At 44.3% G+C, this 21,486-nt stretch overlaps 1 protein-coding gene across 1 annotated transcript in view; it reads left to right on the forward strand.

The window, feature by feature from the left end:
• LOC120042039 (contactin-1-like) overlaps positions 1-4,854 on the forward strand; it is a 22,000-nt gene extending 17,146 nt beyond the window's left edge. Inside the window, 5 exon segments of the mRNA XM_038986933.1 lie at positions 3,092-3,213; positions 3,753-3,942; positions 4,036-4,157; positions 4,347-4,503; positions 4,772-4,854. Of these exon segments, the coding sequence (XP_038842861.1) occupies positions 3,092-3,213; positions 3,753-3,942; positions 4,036-4,157; positions 4,347-4,503; positions 4,772-4,854 (674 nt within the window).
• Positions 4,855-21,486: the final 16,632 nt, after the last annotated feature.

Consider the following 21,486-nt stretch of genomic DNA (forward strand, 5'->3'; position numbering starts at 1 on the left):
CACGAGATGGTGAGGGTCATACTAACCCCTAACCCCACGAGATGGTGAGGGTCGTACTAACCCCTAACCCCTAACCCCACGAGATGGTGAGGGTCGTACTAACCCCTAACCCCTAACCCCACGAGATGGTGAGGGTCATACTAACTCCTAACCCCACGAGATGGTGAGAGTCGTACTAAACCCTAACCCCTAACCCCACGAGATGGTGAGGGTCATACTAACCCCTAACCCCACGAGATGGTGAGGGTCGTACTAAGCCCTAACCCCTAACCCCACGAGATGGTGAGGGTCGTACTAAGCCCTAACCCCTAACCCCACGAGATGGTGAGGGTCGTACTAAGCCCTAACCCCTAACCCCACGAGATGGTGAGGGTCATACTAACCCCTAACCCCACGAGATGGTGAGGGTCGTACTAAGCCCTAACCCCTAACCCCACGAGATGGTGAGGGTCATACTAACCCCTAACCCCACGAGATGGTGAGAGTCATACTAACCCCTAACCCCTAACCCCACGAGATGGTGAGGGTCATACTAACCCCTAACCCCATGAGATGGTGAGGGTCATACTAACCCCTAACCCCATGAGATGGTGAGGGTCATACTAACCCCTAACCCCACGAGATGGTGAGGGTCATACTAACCCCTAACCCCATGAGATGGTGAGGGTCATACTAACCCCTAACCCCACGAGATGGTGAGGGTCATACTAACCCCTAACCCCATGAGATGGTGAGGGTCATACTAACCCCTAACCCCACGAGATGGTGAGGGTCATACTAACCCCTAACCCCACGAGATGGTGAGGGTCATACTAACCCCTAACCCCACGAGATGGTGAGATTCATACTAGCTGTATGACCACATACCGGTTCAACCCTAACCTCAACCACAACCCTAACCCTAGCCTCAAACCAGAGAAGAACAGCTGAGTCCAGGTGAACAGCCAATCTGAAGACCTTGGCTCCACTTGGTCTGAATGGCCTTGATCATGGGAGTCAGTGAGGGCCAATCAGGAGAGCTGGAGGGGATACCACCACCAGGAGGAAGTTCAATTAAAAACAATGGATTTATTGGCCTGCTTGTCTTTCATATTTAATGTTCTTATATGAAGCACTTTAACACAGCACGCATTTATGCAGCACTGAATTCTGTAATTCCTTCATCCCCTGGTGTGATTTTTAATTATGTACTATATTATTTACTTATTCAATTATTTATCTATTAATTTATTGATCCAGCTTGCATGTTCTTCAACTTGTTCACTCTCAGCACTTAATCAACCCTTCCTCCTGTTGTTGAACTGTCGTGGTGACCCCTCTGAGCTCTCGGCCTTTCATGTTCTCTCACCCTCTCCAGACCGGACTGACGTACAACATAGAAACAGGGCAGAAAGTTGCAATAGGCCCTTGCAACCCAAGGTTTCATACCAGCATAAACAGAAACCCTCTTAAACCTAAACACAACCCTACCCTCAACCCTAAACCTAACCCTCAAACCTAGCCCTAGCCTCAACCCTAAACCTAACCCTCAACCCTAAACCTAACCCTAGCCTCAATCCTAAACCTAACCCTAGCCTCAAACCTAAACCTAACCCTCAACCCTAAACCTAACCCTCAACCCTAAACACAACCCTACCCTCAACCCTAAACCTAACCCTCAAACCTAGCCCTAGCCTCAACCCTAAACCTAACCCTCAACCCTAAACCTTAGCCTCAACCCTAAACCTAACCCTAACCCTCAACCTAACCCTAGCCTCAACCCTAAACCTAACCCTCAACCCTAAACACAACCCTAGCCTCAACCCTAAACCTAAATCTAACCCTAGCCTCAACCCTAACCCTAACCCTAACCCTAGCCTCAACCCTAAACCTAACCCTCAACTCCAAACCTAACCCTAGCCTCAACCCTAACCCTAGCCTCAACCCTAAACCTAACCCTCAACCCTAAATCTAACCCTAGCCTCAACCCTAACCCTAACCCTAGCCTCAACCCTAAACCTAACCCTCAACTCTAAACCTAACCCTAGCCTCAACCCTAACCCTAGCCTCAACCCTAAACCTAACCCCAAACCTAACCCTAGCCTCAACCCTAAACCTAACCCTAAACCTAACCCTAGCCTCAAACCTAACCCTAGCCTCAACCCTAAACATCACCGGTCTGGAGATGAAAGCATCCTGGACCATAGGCCAGAGAAGAGCAACTGAATCCAGGTGGATAGCAAAACTTAAGCTCCACTTGGTATGAATGGTAGAGTAGGATAAAGCATTGACAGTGGGAGTTAGTGAGGGCCTAATTTAGAGAGCAGGAGGGGCCACCGATACGAGGAGGAAGTTCAGTAAAAAATCATGTATTTATTTAATCTGGTTTTGTCTTTTTTATATTGAAGTTTATTATATCAAGCACTTTAACATAGCACTTATCTTTGGAGCACTTAATCCCTTCATCCCTTGGTGTGATTTCCACTTATGTACTTATTTCATTATTTATCTATTCATTTATTGATCCAGTTTGCATGTTTTATTATGATTTTATTATATACATTTGTTTTAAAATTAAACGTGTTTACCCCCAGCACTTGATCAATAATTGTCTTCCTGTTGTTGAACTGTCGTGGTGACCCCTCGGAGCTCTGGGCCTTTCATGTTCTCTCACCGTCTCTAGACCGGTCTGATGTACAATATAGAAACAGGGCAGAAAGTTGCAATAGGCCTGTGCAACCCAAGGTTTGATACCAGCATAAACAGAAACCCTCTTAACCCTAACCCTAGCCTCAGCCCTAACCCTAACCCTCAGCCCTAACCCTAGCCTCAGCCCTAACCCTAACCCTACCCTCAGCCCTAACCCTAACCCTACCCTCAGCCCTAACCCTAACCCTAGCCTCAGCCCTAACCCTAGCCTCAGCCCTAACCCTAACCTCAGCCCTAACCCTAACCCTATCCCCAGCCCTAACCCTAACCCTAGCCATGGTAAACCATGTTCTTTAACCTCTTCTACATGATAGGCAGCCTTTACAAGTTTCTCTCAATCTGGTCTACCCCAACCCCCCCCCCCCCCCCCCCCCCCCCCCCTCTCTCTCTCTCTCTCCACTAGTCCCCTCTGAGTCTCCTACAGATGTATACTCCAGGCCTGTCTCGTCCCATGAAGCTCTGGTCTGGTGGATACCAGTCATGGACACTGGTACCGGCCTTCAGCAGTACATAGATGGATACCAGGTCTGTAGCTCTGTAAATCTCCTGGATGTCTAGTGATGTCCGTGGTTTATGGGGAAGGACACATTTCCCTGGTCAGATGACGATGGTCTGGTTAAGTGACCAGGAAAAACACATGTCACTGGGCACAGACGTCACTTCAACATCTAGTTTTGATTTACATTTGGTTGAGTTGTCAACTAACGTGAATTTAATGTGAAATCAACAACAACAAAAGTATCAAGTCATTGGATTTATGTTTAATGTTGGGTGAGAAAAATACGAAATTCCCTTGATGATTTTTTGCAAATACAATCAGTTGTTTTTGCGTGAAATGACGTGGAAACGATATTGATTCAATTGGTTTTTGCCCAGTGGGATGGCCCTTCTCATGAGACTATAACAAATACAATACCTTGTGTTCAACTGTGGCTTCCTTGCCAGCCTGACGTGAAAGAAGTATAGGTCTCTGTGTGAGGAACTGGTGAACATTTTGATTGGATCACCAGTTTTGGTTCAAATTGATTGACACCTGCTCTGACCAATCTCGGCTTTCTGACCAGGTGAAGTACTGGAGGAAGTATGACGATACAGAGCCGGGGGCCAATCGTATCTTTGTGCCCGCCTCCATGAACCAGACCAGGCTGGAGAACATGCTGCCAGACTCCCACTACCTCATCGAGGTCAGAGCCTACAACGGAGCCGGTGTTGGCCCTCCCAGCGAACACTGCGAGATGTTCACCAAGAGAGCACGTAAGACCAGATGCCAAAACCACACTGACATTCCATATACAGGACATGTCTATTGTAGGTGATCTATTGAGATTTATATTCTATTCTTTGCAGCTCCAAGTGTGGCTCCCCAAATGTGGCGTTACATCAGCTACTCTGGCAAGTGGCTGTACGTGTGGTGGCACCACATCTCCTACGACTGGTTTGGCAATGAGTCCTTCCCACTATATTATAAGGTATGTAAAGGCATTTTACTTTGTTTCATTTGAATCTTGCAGCAACTGGTGTGATCCAGTTTGAGCCTGTGGAAATAAGTGTCCTCAGAAGACAAGAAATCCTCTCCTCTCCTCTCCTCTCCTCTCCTCTCCTCTCCTCTCCTCTCCTCTCCTCTCCTCTCCTCTCCTCTCCTCTCCTCTCCTCTACAGGTGATGTTCAGGAAGACTGGCTACATCACAGGGCCGATCTACATGACGGGCTGGCACTTCATTGACTTCCCCATGCCCCAGGTAGGGGACTACGAGCTGGAGGTCAGAGGTCGCTATGAGGGTGGAGACGGCCCCATCAGGAAGATCAGGCTTCAGGGTAAGTAAGGGATAGATGGGTCTACTGGTTAGTGTCTGGTTGGGGAATTGAAGGACCGTGTCAATTTGTGGGTGAATCTCAAAAGTATTTTCCTCGATTCATCATTTATTAGATTCCTCTCTCTTCACCTTCTTCTCAAAACGTCAGAGGGAAGGGAGGAGAGCATCGGAGGAAAAGATCTGAGGAGGAAAATACTTTTGAGTGTGTTTGATGTCCAGACAGTGTCTTACCCAGCATGCCTCTTACTGTGTCCCCTCCCCTCCTCCAGGTAAGGCGTCTTTCCTGAGACCCACTCTCAGTCTGGCCACCATGCTACTGCTGGCCCTGTGCATCGTGGGATTGGGGATATAGAGACCCAGGACATGTCTGGGTGGACTGTGGGAGGTTTGACAGAAACAACTCTCACATCAACTTCCTATATCTCCTTATGGACTTCCAATCTTTCCTCAACCTCTTACTGTCTGTATGTCTTCCCACAACAAAACAGAGCAACGTGCCACCATACAGAAATGACCTGCCTAGCTGTAGAACCTACGAAAGTTACTGTACTGGAAGACATCCAAGAAATCCTTTCTGATTTATTTATTGAACAGGTACTGAAGGAATTGAACGGGTACAAAAGAGGAATAGAGTTTTTTCAATATGCCTTATGATGAATCATATTGTACAATCTTCCCAACATATTCTCTGAAATGTATAAGACAATGACTGACTGTAATCAACACTACACTGTATGACGTTTGTAGTGAGTAAACTGTAAAGGAATGATCAGAGTAAGATTGTATGTGGCTCAGACACCAACTACACAGTCTCTTCCTCCCTTTGACTCACCCAGCTGTTTGGATATTTAGTTTCCACACGTTTGCCATTTCAAGACGACACTAGATTAGAAGTAATGTGTGTTTATGTTTGATTGGTTCGTTGGAGAATCCTTTTAATTTTTCTGTATTGGTGCTGCTGTGAAAATAGATATTTAGTTTTGTTTCCTTTTCTGTTTATGTATCTCTTCAGATTCGGACACACACTCAGCTCACATGGATATCGCTATAACCAACTCTGCAGAGATCGCTAGCTTTGAATGCTATTCTTTCTTACACTGTACTATACCACACCGTTAATTAGCTTCGTATTCATAGTGAATTCTGTCTGCTAGATGCACAAGCTAAAGCCATATCGTTTCGACAATGCCCTGGTATTTAGGCTTGTCCCGATTTTTGCACTGACGATGGCAGAATGTTTTAACAGAATGGTAACAAGAAATCAGGGTTGAAGAATATTGATGTGCTGCTGTTTATTTTATTATAGTATTTGTTTCCCCTTGCTATGTATACAAGGATCATGCTGTAAACTCATTAAATAGAATACACATGAACGCTCCAGGATTGTAAGTATCATGTGAGCGTCACTAAATCTTGAGAGGTTTATTTGTTGTATTACTTTCATGATGCCAACAGAGGGCAGCATTCCTTCATTTTACTTTATTTACAGGTTACAGCCACTCATCTATGAAGACCTACTGCCAATCAATGTGAAAGGTGCGTCAGTACCTCTCGAGTGGACCTTTAGCAGTCCTTATAGAGCAGTACCTGTGGAGTGGACCTGTAGCAGTCCTTATAGAGCAGTACCTGTGGAGTGGACCTGTAGCAGTCCTTACAGAGCAGTACCTGTGGAGTGGACCTGTAGCAGTCCTTATAGAGCAGTACCTGTGGAGTGGACCTGTAGCAGTCCTTACAGAGCAGTACCTGTAGAGTGGACCTGTAGCAGTCCTTATAGAGCAGTACCTGTGGAGTGGACCTGTAGCAGTCCTTACAGAGCAGTACCTGTGGAGTGGACCTGTAGCAGTCCTTATAGAGCAGTACCTGTGGAGTGGACCTGTAGCAGTCCTTACAGAGCAGTACCTGTGGAGTGGACCTGTAGCAGTCCTTATAGAGCAGTACCTGTGGAGTGGACCTGTAGCAGTCCTTATAGAGCAGTACCTGTGGAGTGGACCTGTAGCAGTCCTTATAGAGCAGTACCTGTGGAGTGGACCTGTAGCAGTCCTTACAGAGCAGTACCTGTGGAGTGGACCTGTAGCAGTCCTTATAGAGCAGTACCTGTGGAGTGGACCTGTAGCAGTCCTTATAGAGCAGTACCTGTGGAGTGGACCTGTAGCAGTCCTTATAGAGCAGTACCTGTGGAGTGGACCTGTAGCAGTGGTCCCGTGTGGCTCAGTTGGTAGAGCATGGCGCTTGCAATGCCAGGGTTGTGGGTTCATTTCCCACGGGGGGACCAGGATGAATATGTATGAACTTTCCAATTTGTAAGTCGCTCTGGATAAGAGCGTCTGCTAAATGACTTAAATGTAAATGTAAATGTAGCAGTCCTTATAGAGCAGTACCTGTGGAGTGGACCTTTAGCAGTCCTTATAGAGCAGTACCTGTGGAGTGGACCTTTAGCAGTCCTTATAGAGCAGTACCTGTGGAGTGGACCTGTAGCAGTCCTTATAGAGCAGTACCTGTGGAGTGGACCTGTAGCAGTCCTTATAGAGCAGTACCTGTGGAGTGGACCTTTAGCAGTCCTTATAGAGCAGTACCTGTGGAGTGGACCTGTAGCAGTCCTTATAGAGCAGTACCTGTGGAGTGGACCTGTAGCAGTCCTTATAGAGCAGTACCTGTGGAGTGGACCTGTAGCAGTCCTTATAGAGCAGTACCTGTGGAGTGGACCTGTAGCAGTCCTTATAGAGCAGTACCTGTGGAGTGGACCTTTAGCAGTCCTTATAGAGCAGTACCTGTGGAGTGGACCTGTAGCAGTCCTTATAGAGCAGTACCTGTGGAGTGGACCTGTAGCAGTCCTTATAGAGCTGTAGTAGTATTGTGGTGAGTGATATCTGGTGTGGCTTTGACTGTAATGTTCTCAGGAAGGCAATAACATAAAGAAATGGATAAAAACCTGGATAGACCCCCAAATCAGGACTATCATATATATATATTTATTTCACCTTAATTTAACCAGGTAGGCTAGTTGAGAACAAGTTCTCATTTACAACTGCGACTTGGCCAAAATAAAGCAAAGCAGTGCGACAGAAACAACAACACAGAGTTACACATGGAATAAACAAGCGTACAGTCAATAACACAATATATAAAAAAGAAAGTCTATATAGTGTGTGTGCAAATGGCATGAGGAGGTAATTACAATTTAGCAGATTAACACTGGAGTGATAGATGAGCAGATGATGGTGTGTAAGTAGTGATACTGGTGTGCAAAAGAGCAGCAAAGTAAATTATAACAATATGGGGATGAGGTAGGTAGATTGGGTGGGCTATTTACAGATGGACTATGTACAGCTGCAGCTATCGGTTAGCTGCTCAGATAGCTGATGTTAAAAATTAGTGAGGGAAATGTAAGTCTTCAGCTTCAGCGATTTTTGCAGGAAAGGCGGCCAAAGGTGGTGTTGGCTTTGGGAATGACCAGTGAGATATACCTGCTGGAGCGCGTGCGGGTGGGTGTTGTTATCGTGACCAGTGAGCTGAGATAAGGCGGAGCTTTACCTAGCATAGACTTATAGATGACCTGGAGCCAGTGGGTCTGGCGACGAATATGTAGCGAGGGCCAGCCAACTAGAGCATACAGGTCGTAGTGGTTGGTGGGTGGTAAAAGGCTCTTTGGTAACAAAACGGATGGCACTGTGATAGACTACATCCAATTTGCTGAGTAGAGTATTGGAAGCTATTTTGTAGATGACATCGCCGTAGTCGAGGATCGGGATGATAGTCAGTTTTACGAGGTTAAGTTTGGTGGCGTGAGTTTGGGAGACTTTGTTGTGAAATAGAAAGCAGATTCTAGATTTGATTTTGGATTGAAGATGTTTTATACGAGTTTGGAAGGAGAGTTTACAGTCTAGCCAGACACCTAGGTATTTGTAGTTGTCCACGTATTCTAGGTCAGAACCGTCCAGAGTAGTGATGCTAGTCGGGCGGGCGGGTGCGGGCAGCGAACGGTTGAAAAGCATGCATTTGGTTTTACTAGCGTTTAAGAGCAGTTGGAGGCCACGGAAGGAGTGTTGTATGGCATTGAAGCTTGTTTGGAGGTTAGTTAACACAGTGTCCAAAGAAGGGCCAGATGTATACAGAATGGTGTCGTCTGCATAGAGGTGGATCAGGGAATCACCCGCAGCAAGAGCGACATCGTTGATATATACAGAGAAAAGAGTCGGCCCGAGAATTGAACCCTGTGGTACCTCCATAGAGACTGCCAGAGGTCCGGACAACAGGCCCTCCGATTTGACACACTGAACTCTGTCTGCGAAGTAGTTGGTGAACCAGGCGAGGCAGTCATTTGAGAAACCAAGGCTATTGAGTCTGCCGATAAGAATACGGTGATTGACAGAGTCGAAAGCCTTGGCCAGTTCGATGAAGACGGCTGCACAGTACTGTCTTTTATCGATGGCGGTTATGATATCGTTTAGTACCTTGAGCGTGGCTGAGGTGCACCCATGACCAGCTCGGAAACCGGATTGCACAGCGGAGAAGGTACGGTGGGATTCGAAATGGTCAGTGATCTGTTTATTAACTTGGCTTTCGAAGACTTTAGAAAGGCAGGGCAGGATGGATATAGGTCTATAACAGTTTGGGTCGAGAGTGTCACCCCCTTTGAAGAGGGGGATGACCGCGGCAGCTTTCCAATCTTTAGGCATCTCAGACGATACAAAAGAGAGGTTGAACAGACTGGTAATAGGGGTTGCAACAATGGCGGCGGATCATTTTAGAAAGAGAGGGTCCAGATTGTCTCGCCCAGCTGATTTGTACGGGTCCAGGTTTTGCAGCTCTTTCAGAACATCTGCTCTCTGGATTTGGGTGAAGGAGAAGCTGGGGAGGCTCGGGCAAGTAGCTGCGGGGGGTGCGGAGCTGTTGGCCAGGGTTGGGGTAGCCAGGAGGAAAGCATGGCCAGCCGTAGAGAAATGCTTATTGAAATGTTCGATTATCATGGATTTATTGGTGGTGACCGTGTTACTGTAACTGAGCCTCCCCTATCTTTCATTTCTCATTCATATTATGCTTGAGGACATTGTGGTTCCGTTGTTGATGATAATCACTTGTTCCTCTCTCTGAGGTAGATACCTGATTAATATGGTTCTGTTGTTGAGGATAATCCCTTGTTCCTCTGAGGTAGAGGCCTGATTAATATGGTTCTGTTGTTGAGGATAATCCCTTGTTCCTCTGAGGTAGAGACCTGATTAATATGGTTCTGTTGTTGAGGACAATCACTTGTTCCTCTCTCTGAGGTAGAGGCCTGATTAATATGGTTCTGTTGTTGAGGATAATCCCTTGTTCCTCTGAGGTAGAGGCCTGATTAATATGGTTCTGTTGTTGAGGACAATCACTTGTTCCTCTCTCTGAGGTAGAGGCCTGATTAATATGGTTCTGTTGTTGAGGACAATCCCTTGTTCCTCTGAGGTAGAGGCCTGATTAATATGGTTCTGTTGTTGAGGACAATCACTTGTTCCTCTCTCTGAGGTAGAGGCCTGATTAATATGGTTCTGTTGTTGAGGACAGTCACTTGTTCCTCTCTCTGAGGTAGAGGCCTGATTAATATGGTTCTGTTGTTGAGGATAATCCCTTGTTCCTCTGAGGTAGAGACCTGATTAATATGGTTCTGTTGTTGAGGACAATCACTTGTTCCTCTCTCTGAGGTAGAGGCCTGATTAATATGGTTCTGTTGTTGAGGACAATCCCTTGTTCCTCTGAGGTAGAGGCCTGATTAATATGGTTCTGTTGTTGAGGACAATCACTTGTTCCTCTCTCTGAGGTAGAGGCCTGATTAATATGGTTCTGTTGTTGAGGATAATCCCTTGTTCCTCTGAGGTAGAGACCTGATTAATATGGTTCTGTTGTTCAGGATAATCACTTGTTCCTCTCTCTGAGGTAGAGACCTGATTAATATGGTTCTGTTGTTGAGGATAATCCCTTGTTCCTCTGAGGTAGAGACCTGATTAATATGGTTCTGTTGTTGAGGACAATCACTTGTTCCTCTCTCTGAGGTAGAGATCTGATTAATATGGTTCTGTTGTTGAGGAGAATCACTTGTTCCTCTCTCTGAGGTAGAGGCCTGATTAATATGGTTCTGTTGTTGAGGATAATCACTTGTTCCTCTCACTGAGGTAGAGGCCTGATTAATATGGTTCTGTTGTTGAGGACAATGACTTGTTCCTCTCTCTGAGGTAGAGGCCTGATTAATATGGTTCTGTTGTTGAGGACAATCCCTTGTTCCTCTGAGGTAGAGACTTGATTAATATGGTTCTGTTGTTGAGGACAATCCCTTGTTCCTCTGAGGTAGAGACCTGATTAATATGGTTCTGTTGTTGAGGATAATCACTTGTTCCTCTCTCTGAGGTAGAGACCTGATTAATATGGTTCTGTTGTTGAGGATAATCCCTTGTTCCTCTGAAGTAGAGACCTGATTAATATGGTTCTGTTGTTGAGGATAATCACTTGTTCCTCTCTCTGAGGTAGAGACCTGATTAATATGGTTCTGTTGTTGAGGATAATCCCTTGTTCCTCTGAAGTAGAGACCTGATTAATATGGTTCTGTTGTTGAGGATAATCCCTTGTTCCTCTGAAGTAGAGACCTGATTAATATGGTTCTGTTGTTGAGGACAATCACTTGTTCCTCTGAGGTAGAGACCTGATTAATATGGTTCTGTTTTTGAGGACAATCACTTGTTCCTCTCTCTGAGGTAGAGGCCTGATTAATATGGTTCTGTTGTTGAGGACAATCCCTTGTTCCTCTGAGGTAGAGGCCTGATTAATATGGTTCTGTTGTTGAGGACAATCACTTGTTCCTCTCTCTGAGGTAGAGGCCTGATTAATATGGTTCTGTTGTTGAGGATAATCCCTTGTTCCTCTGAGGTAGAGACCTGATTAATATGGTTCTGTTGTTGAGGATAATCCCTTGTTCCTCTGAGGTAGAGACCTGATTAATATGGTTCTGTTGTTGAGGACAATCACTTGTTCCTCTGAGGTAGAGACCTGATTAATATGGTTCTGTTGTTGAGGACAATCACTTGTTCCTCTGAGGTAGAGACCTGATTAATATGGTTCTGTTTTTGAGGACAATCACTTGTTCCTCTCTCTGAGGTAGAGGCCTGATTAATATGGTTCTGTTGTTGAGGACAATCCCTTGTTCCTCTGAGGTAGAGGCCTGATTAATATGGTTCTGTTGTTGAGGACAATCACTTGTTCCTCTCTCTGAGGTAGAGGCCTGATTAATATGGTTCTGTTGTTGAGGACAATCACTTGTTCCTCTCTCTGAGGTAGAGGCCTGATTAATATGGTTCTGTTGTTGAGGATAATCCCTTGTTCCTCTGAGGTAGAGACCTGATTAATATGGTTCTGTTGTTGAGGATAATCACTTGTTCCTCTCTCTGAGGTAGAGACCTGATTAATATGGTTCTGTTGTTGAGGATAATCCCTTGTTCCTCTGAGGTAGAGACCTGATTAATATGGTTCTGTTGTTGAGGACAATCACTTGTTCCGACAATCACTTGTTCCTCTCTCTGAGGTAGAGGCCTGATTAATATGGTTCTGTTGTTGAGGACAATCCCTTGTTCCTCTGAGGTAGACGCCTGATTAATATGGTTCTGTTGTTGAGGACAACCACTTGTTCCTCTCTCTGAGGTAGAGGCCTGATTAATATGGTTCTGTTGTTGAGGATAATCCCTTGTTCCTCTGATGTAGAGACCTGATTAATATGGTTCTGTTGTTGAGGATAATCACTTGTTCCTCTCTCTGAGGTAGAGACCTGATTAATATGGTTCTGTTGTTGAGGACAATCACTTGTTCCTCTCTCTGAGGTAGAGGCCTGATTAATATGGTTCTGTTGTTGAGGACAATCCCTTGTTCCTCTGAGGTAGAGGCCTGATTAATATGGTTCTGTTGTTGAGGACAATCACTTGTTCCTCTCTCTGAGGTAGAGGCCTGATTAATATGGTTCTGTTGTTGAGGACAATCCCTTGTTCCTCTGAGGTAGAGGCCTGATTAATATGGTTCTGTTGTTGAGGACAATCACTTGTTCCTCTCTCTGAGGTAGAGGCCTGATTAATATGGTTCTGTTGTTGAGGACAATCCCTTGTTCCTCTGAGGTAGAGGCCTGATTAATATGGTTCTGTTGTTGAGGACAATCACTTGTTCCTCTCTCTGAGGTAGAGGCCTGATTAATATGGTTCTGTTGTTGAGGACAATCCCTTGTTCCTCTGAGGTAGAGGCCTGATTAATATGGTTCTGTTGTTGAGGACAATCACTTGTTCCTCTCTCTGAGGTAGAGGCCTGATTAATATGGTTCTGTTGTTGAGGACAATCACTTGTTCCTCTCTCTGAGGTAGAGGCCTGATTAATATGGTTCTGTTGTTGAGGATAATCCCTTGTTCCTCTCTCTGAGGTAGAGACCTGATTAATATGGTTCTGTTGTTGAGGATAATCCCTTGTTCCTCTGAGGTAGAGACCTGATTAATATGGTTCTGTTGTTGAGGACAATCACTTGTTCCTCTGAGGTAGAGACCTGATTAATATGGTTCTGTTGTTGAGGACAATCACTTGTTCCTCTGAGGTAGAGACCTGATTAATATGGTTCTGTTTTTGAGGACAATCACTTGTTCCTCTCTCTGAGGTAGAGGCCTGATTAATATGGTTCTGTTGTTGAGGACAATCCCTTGTTCCTCTGAGGTAGAGGCCTGATTAATATGGTTCTGTTGTTGAGGACAATCACTTGTTCCTCTCTCTGAGGTAGAGGCCTGATTAATATGGTTCTGTTGTTGAGGACAATCACTTGTTCCTCTCTCTGAGGTAGAGGCCTGATTAATATGGTTCTGTTGTTGAGGATAATCCCTTGTTCCTCTGAGGTAGAGACCTGATTAATATGGTTCTGTTGTTGAGGATAATCACTTGTTCCTCTCTCTGAGGTAGAGACCTGATTAATATGGTTCTGTTGTTGAGGATAATCCCTTGTTCCTCTGAGGTAGAGACCTGATTAATATGGTTCTGTTGTTGAGGACAATCACTTGTTCCTCTCTCTGAGGTAGAGGCCTGATTAATATGGTTCTGTTGTTGAGGACAATCCCTTGTTCCTCTGAGGTAGAAGCCTGATTAATATGGTTCTGTTGTTGAGGACAACCACTTGTTCCTCTCTCTGAGGTAGAGGCCTGATTAATATGGTTCTGTTGTTGAGGATAATCCCTTGTTCCTCTGAGGTAGAGACCTGATTAATATGGTTCTGTTGTTGAGGATAATCCCTTGTTCCTCTGAGGTAGAGACCTGATTAATATGGTTCTGTTGTTGAGGATAATCACTTGTTCCTCTCTCTGAGGTAGAGACCTGATTAATATGGTTCTGTTGTTGAGGATAATCCCTTGTTCCTCTGAGGTAGAGACCTGATTAATATGGTTCTGTTGTTGAGGACAATCACTTGTTCCTCTGAGGTAGAGACCTGATTAATATGGTTCTGTTGTTGAGGACAATCACTTGTTCCTCTGAGGTAGAGACCTGATTAATATGGTTCTGTTTTTGAGGACAATCACTTGTTCCTCTCTCTGAGGTAGAGGCCTGATTAATATGGTTCTGTTGTTGAGGACAATCCCTTGTTCCTCTGAGGTAGAGGCCTGATTAATATGGTTCTGTTGTTGAGGACAATCACTTGTTCCTCTCTCTGAGGTAGAGGCCTGATTAATATGGTTCTGTTGTTGAGGACAATCACTTGTTCCTCTCTCTGAGGTAGAGGCCTGATTAATATGGTTCTGTTGTTGAGGATAATCCCTTGTTCCTCTGAGGTAGAGACCTGATTAATATGGTTCTGTTGTTGAGGATAATCACTTGTTCCTCTCTCTGAGGTAGAGACCTGATTAATATGGTTCTGTTGTTGAGGATAATCCCTTGTTCCTCTGAGGTAGAGACCTGATTAATATGGTTCTGTTGTTGAGGACAATCACTTGTTCCTCTCTCTGAGGTAGAGGCCTGATTAATATGGTTCTGTTGTTGAGGACAATCCCTTGTTCCTCTGAGGTAGAAGCCTGATTAATATGGTTCTGTTGTTGAGGACAACCACTTGTTCCTCTCTCTGAGGTAGAGGCCTGATTAATATGGTTCTGTTGTTGAGGATAATCCCTTGTTCCTCTGAGGTAGAGACCTGATTAATATGGTTCTGTTGTTGAGGATAATCACTTCTTCCTCTCTCTGAGGTAGAGACCTGATTAATATGGTTCTGTTGTTGAGGACAATCACTTGTTCCTCTGAGGTAGAGACCTGATTAATATGGTTCTGTTGTTGAGGACAATCACTTGTTCCTCTGAGGTAGAGACCTGATTAATATGGTTCTGTTTTTGAGGACAATCACTTGTTCCTCTCTCTGAGGTAGAGGCCTGATTAATATGGTTCTGTTGTTGAGGACAATCCCTTGTTCCTCTGAGGTAGAGGCCTGATTAATATGGTTCTGTTGTTGAGGACAATCACTTGTTCCTCTCTCTGAGGTAGAGGCCTGATTAATATGGTTCTGTTGTTGAGGACAATCACTTGTTCCTCTCTCTGAGGTAGAGGCCTGATTAATATGGTTCTGTTGTTGAGGATAATCCCTTGTTCCTCTGAGGTAGAGACCTGATTAATATGGTTCTGTTGTTGAGGATAATCACTTGTTCCTCTCTCTGAGGTAGAGGCCTGATTAATATGGTTCTGTTGTTGAGGACAATCCCTTGTTCCTCTGAGGTAGAAGCCTGATTAATATGGTTCTGTTGTTGAGGACAACCACTTGTTCCTCTCTCTGAGGTAGAGGCCTGATTAATATGGTTCTGTTGTTGAGGATAATCCCTTGTTCCTCTGATGTAGAGACCTGATTAATATGGTTCTGTTGTTGAGGATAATCACTTGTTCCTCTCTCTGAGGTAGAGACCTGATTAATATGGTTCTGTTGTTGAGGACAATCACTTGTTCCTCTCTCTGAGGTAGAGGCCTGATTAATATGGTTCTGTTGTTGAGGACAATCCCTTGTTCCTCTGAGGTAGAGGCCTGATTAATATGGTTCTGTTGTTGAGGACAATCACTTGTTCCTCTCTCTGAGGTAGAGGCCTGATTAATATGGTTCTGTTGTTGAGGACAATCCCTTGTTCCTCTGAGGTAGAGGCCTGATTAATATGGTTCTGTTGTTGAGGACAATCACTTGTTCCTCTCTCTGAGGTAGAGGCCTGATTAATATGGTTCTGTTGTTGAGGACAATCCCTTGTTCCTCTGAGGTAGAGGCCTGATTAATATGGTTCTGTTGTTGAGGACAATCACTTGTTCCTCTCTCTGAGGTAGAGGCCTGATTAATATGGTTCTGTTGTTGAGGACAATCCCTTGTTCCTCTGAGGTAGAGGCCTGATTAATATGGTTCTGTTGTTGAGGACAATCACTTGTTCCTCTCTCTGAGGTAGAGGCCTGATTAATATGGTTCTGTTGTTGAGGACAATCCCTTGTTCCTCTGAGGTAGAGGCCTGATTAATATGGTTCTGTTGTTGAGGACAATCACTTGTTCCTCTCTCTGAGGTAGAGGCCTGATTAATATGGTTCTGTTGTTGAGGACAATCCCTTGTTCCTCTGAGGTAGAGGCCTGATTAATATGGTTCTGTTGTTGAGGACAATCACTTGTTCCTCTCTCTGAGGTAGAGGCCTGATTAATATGGTTCTGTTGTTGAGGACAATCACTTGTTCCTCTCTCTGAGGTAGAGGCCTGATTAATATGGTTCTGTTGTTGAGGATAATCCCTTGTTCCTCTCTCTGAGGTAGAGACCTGATTAATATGGTTCTGTTGTTGAGGATAATCCCTTGTTCCTCTGAGGTAGAGACCTGATTAATATGGTTCTGTTGTTGAGGACAATCACTTGTTCCTCTGAGGTAGAGACCTGATTAATATGGTTCTGTTGTTGAGGACAATCACTTGTTCCTCTGAGGTAGAGACCTGATTAATATGGTTCTGTTTTTGAGGACAATCACTTGTTCCTCTCTCTGAGGTAGAGGCCTGATTAATATGGTTCTGTTGTTGAGGACAATCCCTTGTTCCTCTGAGGTAGAGGCCTGATTAATATGGTTCTGTTGTTGAGGACAATCACTTGTTCCTCTCTCTGAGGTAGAGGCCTGATTAATATGGTTCTGTTGTTGAGGACAATCACTTGTTCCTCTCTCTGAGGTAGAGGCCTGATTAATATGGTTCTGTTGTTGAGGATAATCCCTTGTTCCTCTGAGGTAGAGACCTGATTAATATGGTTCTGTTGTTGAGGATAATCACTTGTTCCTCTCTCTGAGGTAGAGACCTGATTAATATGGTTCTGTTGTTGAGGATAATCCCTTGTTCCTCTGAGGTAGAGACCTGATTAATATGGTTCTGTTGTTGAGGACAATCACTTGTTCCTCTCTCTGAGGTAGAGGCCTGATTAATATGGTTCTGTTGTTGAGGACAATCCCTTGTTCCTCTGAGGTAGAAGCCTGATTAATATGGTTCTGTTGTTGAGGACAACCACTTGTTCCTCTCTCTGAGGTAGAGGCCTGATTAATATGGTTCTGTTGTTGAGGATAATCCCTTGTTCCTCTGAGGTAGAGACCTGATTAATATGGTTCTGTTGTTGAGGATAATCCCTTGTTCCTCTGAGGTAGAGACCTGATTAATATGGTTCTGTTGTTGAGGATAATCACTTGTTCCTCTCTCTGAGGTAGAGACCTGATTAATATGGTTCTGTTGTTGAGGATAATCCCTTGTTCCTCTGAGGTAGAGACCTGATTAATATGGTTCTGTTGTTGAGGACAATCACTTGTTCCTCTGAGGTAGAGACCTGATTAATATGGTTCTGTTGTTGAGGACAATCACTTGTTCCTCTGAGGTAGAGACCTGATTAATATGGTTCTGTTTTTGAGGACAATCACTTGTTCCTCTCTCTGAGGTAGAGGCCTGATTAATATGGTTCTGTTGTTGAGGACAATCCCTTGTTCCTCTGAGGTAGAGGCCTGATTAATATGGTTCTGTTGTTGAGGACAATCACTTGTTCCTCTCTCTGAGGTAGAGGCCTGATTAATATGGTTCTGTTGTTGAGGACAATCACTTGTTCCTCTCTCTGAGGTAGAGGCCTGATTAATATGGTTCTGTTGTTGAGGATAATCCCTTGTTCCTCTGAGGTAGAGACCTGATTAATATGGTTCTGTTGTTGAGGATAATCACTTGTTCCTCTCTCTGAGGTAGAGACCTGATTAATATGGTTCTGTTGTTGAGGATAATCCCTTGTTCCTCTGAGGTAGAGACCTGATTAATATGGTTCTGTTGTTGAGGACAATCACTTGTTCCTCTCTCTGAGGTAGAGGCCTGATTAATATGGTTCTGTTGTTGAGGACAATCCCTTGTTCCTCTGAGGTAGAAGCCTGATTAATATGGTTCTGTTGTTGAGGACAACCACTTGTTCCTCTCTCTGAGGTAGAGGCCTGATTAATATGGTTCTGTTGTTGAGGATAATCCCTTGTTCCTCTGAGGTAGAGACCTGATTAATATGGTTCTGTTGTTGAGGATAATCACTTCTTCCTCTCTCTGAGGTAGAGACCTGATTAATATGGTTCTGTTGTTGAGGACAATCACTTGTTCCTCTGAGGTAGAGACCTGATTAATATGGTTCTGTTGTTGAGGACAATCACTTGTTCCTCTGAGGTAGAGACCTGATTAATATGGTTCTGTTTTTGAGGACAATCACTTGTTCCTCTCTCTGAGGTAGAGGCCTGATTAATATGGTTCTGTTGTTGAGGACAATCCCTTGTTCCTCTGAGGTAGAGGCCTGATTAATATGGTTCTGTTGTTGAGGACAATCACTTGTTCCTCTCTCTGAGGTAGAGGCCTGATTAATATGGTTCTGTTGTTGAGGACAATCACTTGTTCCTCTCTCTGAGGTAGAGGCCTGATTAATATGGTTCTGTTGTTGAGGATAATCCCTTGTTCCTCTGAGGTAGAGACCTGATTAATATGGTTCTGTTGTTGAGGATAATCACTTGTTCCTCTCTCTGAGGTAGAGGCCTGATTAATATGGTTCTGTTGTTGAGGACAATCCCTTGTTCCTCTGAGGTAGAAGCCTGATTAATATGGTTCTGTTGTTGAGGACAACCACTTGTTCCTCTCTCTGAGGTAGAGGCCTGATTAATATGGTTCTGTTGTTGAGGATAATCCCTTGTTCCTCTGATGTAGAGACCTGATTAATATGGTTCTGTTGTTGAGGATAATCACTTGTTCCTCTCTCTGAGGTAGAGACCTGATTAATATGGTTCTGTTGTTGAGGACAATCACTTGTTCCTCTCTCTGAGGTAGAGGCCTGATTAATATGGTTCTGTTGTTGAGGACAATCCCTTGTTCCTCTGAGGTAGAGGCCTGATTAATATGGTTCTGTTGTTGAGGACAATCACTTGTTCCTCTCTCTGAGGTAGAGGCCTGATTAATATGGTTCTGTTGTTGAGGACAATCCCTTGTTCCTCTGAGGTAGAGGCCTGATTAATATGGTTCTGTTGTTGAGGACAATCACTTGTTCCTCTCTCTGAGGTAGAGGCCTGATTAATATGGTTCTGTTGTTGAGGACAATCCCTTGTTCCTCTGAGGTAGAGGCCTGATTAATATGGTTCTGTTGTTGAGGACAATCACTTGTTCCTCTCTCTGAGGTAGAGGCCTGATTAATATGGTTCTGTTGTTGAGGACAATCACTTGTTCCTCTCTCTGAGGTAGAGGCCTGATTAATATGGTTCTGTTGTTGAGGACAATCACTTGTTCCTCTCTCTGAGGTAGAGGCCTGATTAATATGGTTCTGTTGTTGAGGACAATCACTTGTTCCTCTCTCTGAGGTAGAGGCCTGATTAATATGGTTCTGTTGTTGAGGATAATCCCTTGTTCCTCTGAGGTAGAGACTTGATTAATATGGTTCTGTTGTTGAGGATAATCACTTGTTCCTCTCTCTGAGGTAGAGACCTGATTAATATGGTTCTGTTGTTGAGGATAATCCCTTGTTCCTCTGAGGTAGAGACCTGATTAATATGGTTCTGTTGTTGAGGACAATCACTTGTTCCTCTGAGGTAGAGACCTGATTAATATGGTTCTGTTGTTGAGGACAATCACTTGTTCCTCTGAGGTAGAGACCTGATTAATATGGTTCTGTTTTTGAGGACAATCACTTGTTCCTCTCTCTGAGGTAGAGGCCTGATTAATATGGTTCTGTTGTTGAGGACAATCCCTTGTTCCTCTGAGGTAGAGGCCTGATTAATATGGTTCTGTTGTTGAGGACAATCACTTGTTCCTCTCTCTGAGGTAGAGGCCTGATTAATATGGTTCTGTTGTTGAGGACAATCACTTGTTCCTCTCTCTGAGGTAGAGGCCTGATTAATATGGTTCTGTTGTTGAGGATAATCCCTTGTTCCTCTGAGGTAGAGACCTGATTAATATGGTTCTGTTGTTGAGGATAATCACTTGTTCCTCTCTCTGAGGTAGAGACCTGATTAATATGGTTCTGTTGTTGAGGATAATCCCTTGTTCCTCTGAGGTAGAGACCTGATTAATATGGTTCTGTTGTTGAGGACAATCACTTGTTCCGACAATCACTTGTTCCTCTCTCTGAGGTAGAGGCCTGATTAATATGGTTCTGTTGTTGAGGACAATCCCTTGTTCCTCTGAGGTAGAAGCCTGATTAATATGGTTCTGTTGTTGAGGACAACCACTTGTTCCTCTCTCTGAGGTAGAGGCCTGATTAATATGGTTCTGTTGTTGAGGATAATCCCTTGTTCCTCTGAGGTAGAGACCTGATTAATATGGTTCTGTTGTTGAGGATAATCACTTGTTCCTCTCTCTGAGGTAGAGACCTGATTAATATGGTTCTGTTGTTGAGGACAATCACTTGTTCCTCTCTCAGAGGTAGAGGCCTGATTAATATGGTTCTGTTGTTGAGGACAATCACTTGTACCTCTCTCTGAGGTAGAGGCCTGATTAATATGGTTCTGTTGTTGAGGATAATCACTTGTTCCTCTCTCTGAGGTAGAGGCCTTATTAATATGGTTCTGTTGTTGAGGACAATCACTTGTTCCTCTCTCTGAGGTAGAGGCCTGATTAATATGGTTCTGTTGTTGAGGACAATCCCTTGTTCCTCTGAGGTAGAGGCCTGATTAATATGGTTCTGTTGTTGAGGACAATGACTTGTTCCTCTCTCTGAGGTAGAGGCCTGATTAATATGGTTCTGTTGTTGAGGACAATCCCTTGTTCCTCTGAGCTAGAGGCCTGATTAATATGGTTCTGTTGTTGAGGACAATCACTTGTTCCTCTCTCTGAGGTAGAGGCCTGATTAATATGGTTCTGTTGTTGAGGACAATCACTTGTTCCTCTCTCTGAGGTAGAGGCCTGATTAATATGGTTCTGTTGTTGAGGATAATCCCTTGTTCCTCTGAGGTAGAGACCTGATTAATATGGTTCTGTTGTTGAGGATAATCACTTGTTCCTCTCTCTGAGGAAGAGACCTGATTAATATGGTTCTGTTGTTGAGGATAATCCCTTGTTCCTCTGAGGTAGAGACCTGATTAATATGGTTCTGTTGTTGAGGACAATCACTTGTTCCTCTGAGGTAGAGACCTGATTAATATGGTTCTGTTGTTGAGGACAATCACTTGTTCCTCTCTCTGAGGTAGAGGCCTGATTAATATGGTTCTGTTGTTGAGGACAATCCCTTGTTCCTCTGAGGTAGAGTCCTGATTAATATGGTTCTGTTGTTGAGGACAACCACTTGTTCCTCTCTCTGAGGTAGAGGCCTGATTAATATGGTTCTGTTGTTGAGGATAATCCCTTGTTCCTCTGAGGTAGAGACCTGATTAATATGGTTCTGTTGTTGAGGATAATCACTTGTTCCTCTCTCTGAGGTAGAGACCTGATTAATATGGTTCTGTTGTTGAGGACAATCACTTGTTCCTCTCTCTGAGGTAGAGGCCTGATTAA

The sequence above is a fragment of the Salvelinus namaycush genome, unplaced genomic scaffold, assembly GCF_016432855.1.
Source record: "Salvelinus namaycush isolate Seneca unplaced genomic scaffold, SaNama_1.0 Scaffold602, whole genome shotgun sequence".
In the NCBI taxonomy this organism is placed as follows: domain Eukaryota; kingdom Metazoa; phylum Chordata; class Actinopteri; order Salmoniformes; family Salmonidae; genus Salvelinus; species Salvelinus namaycush.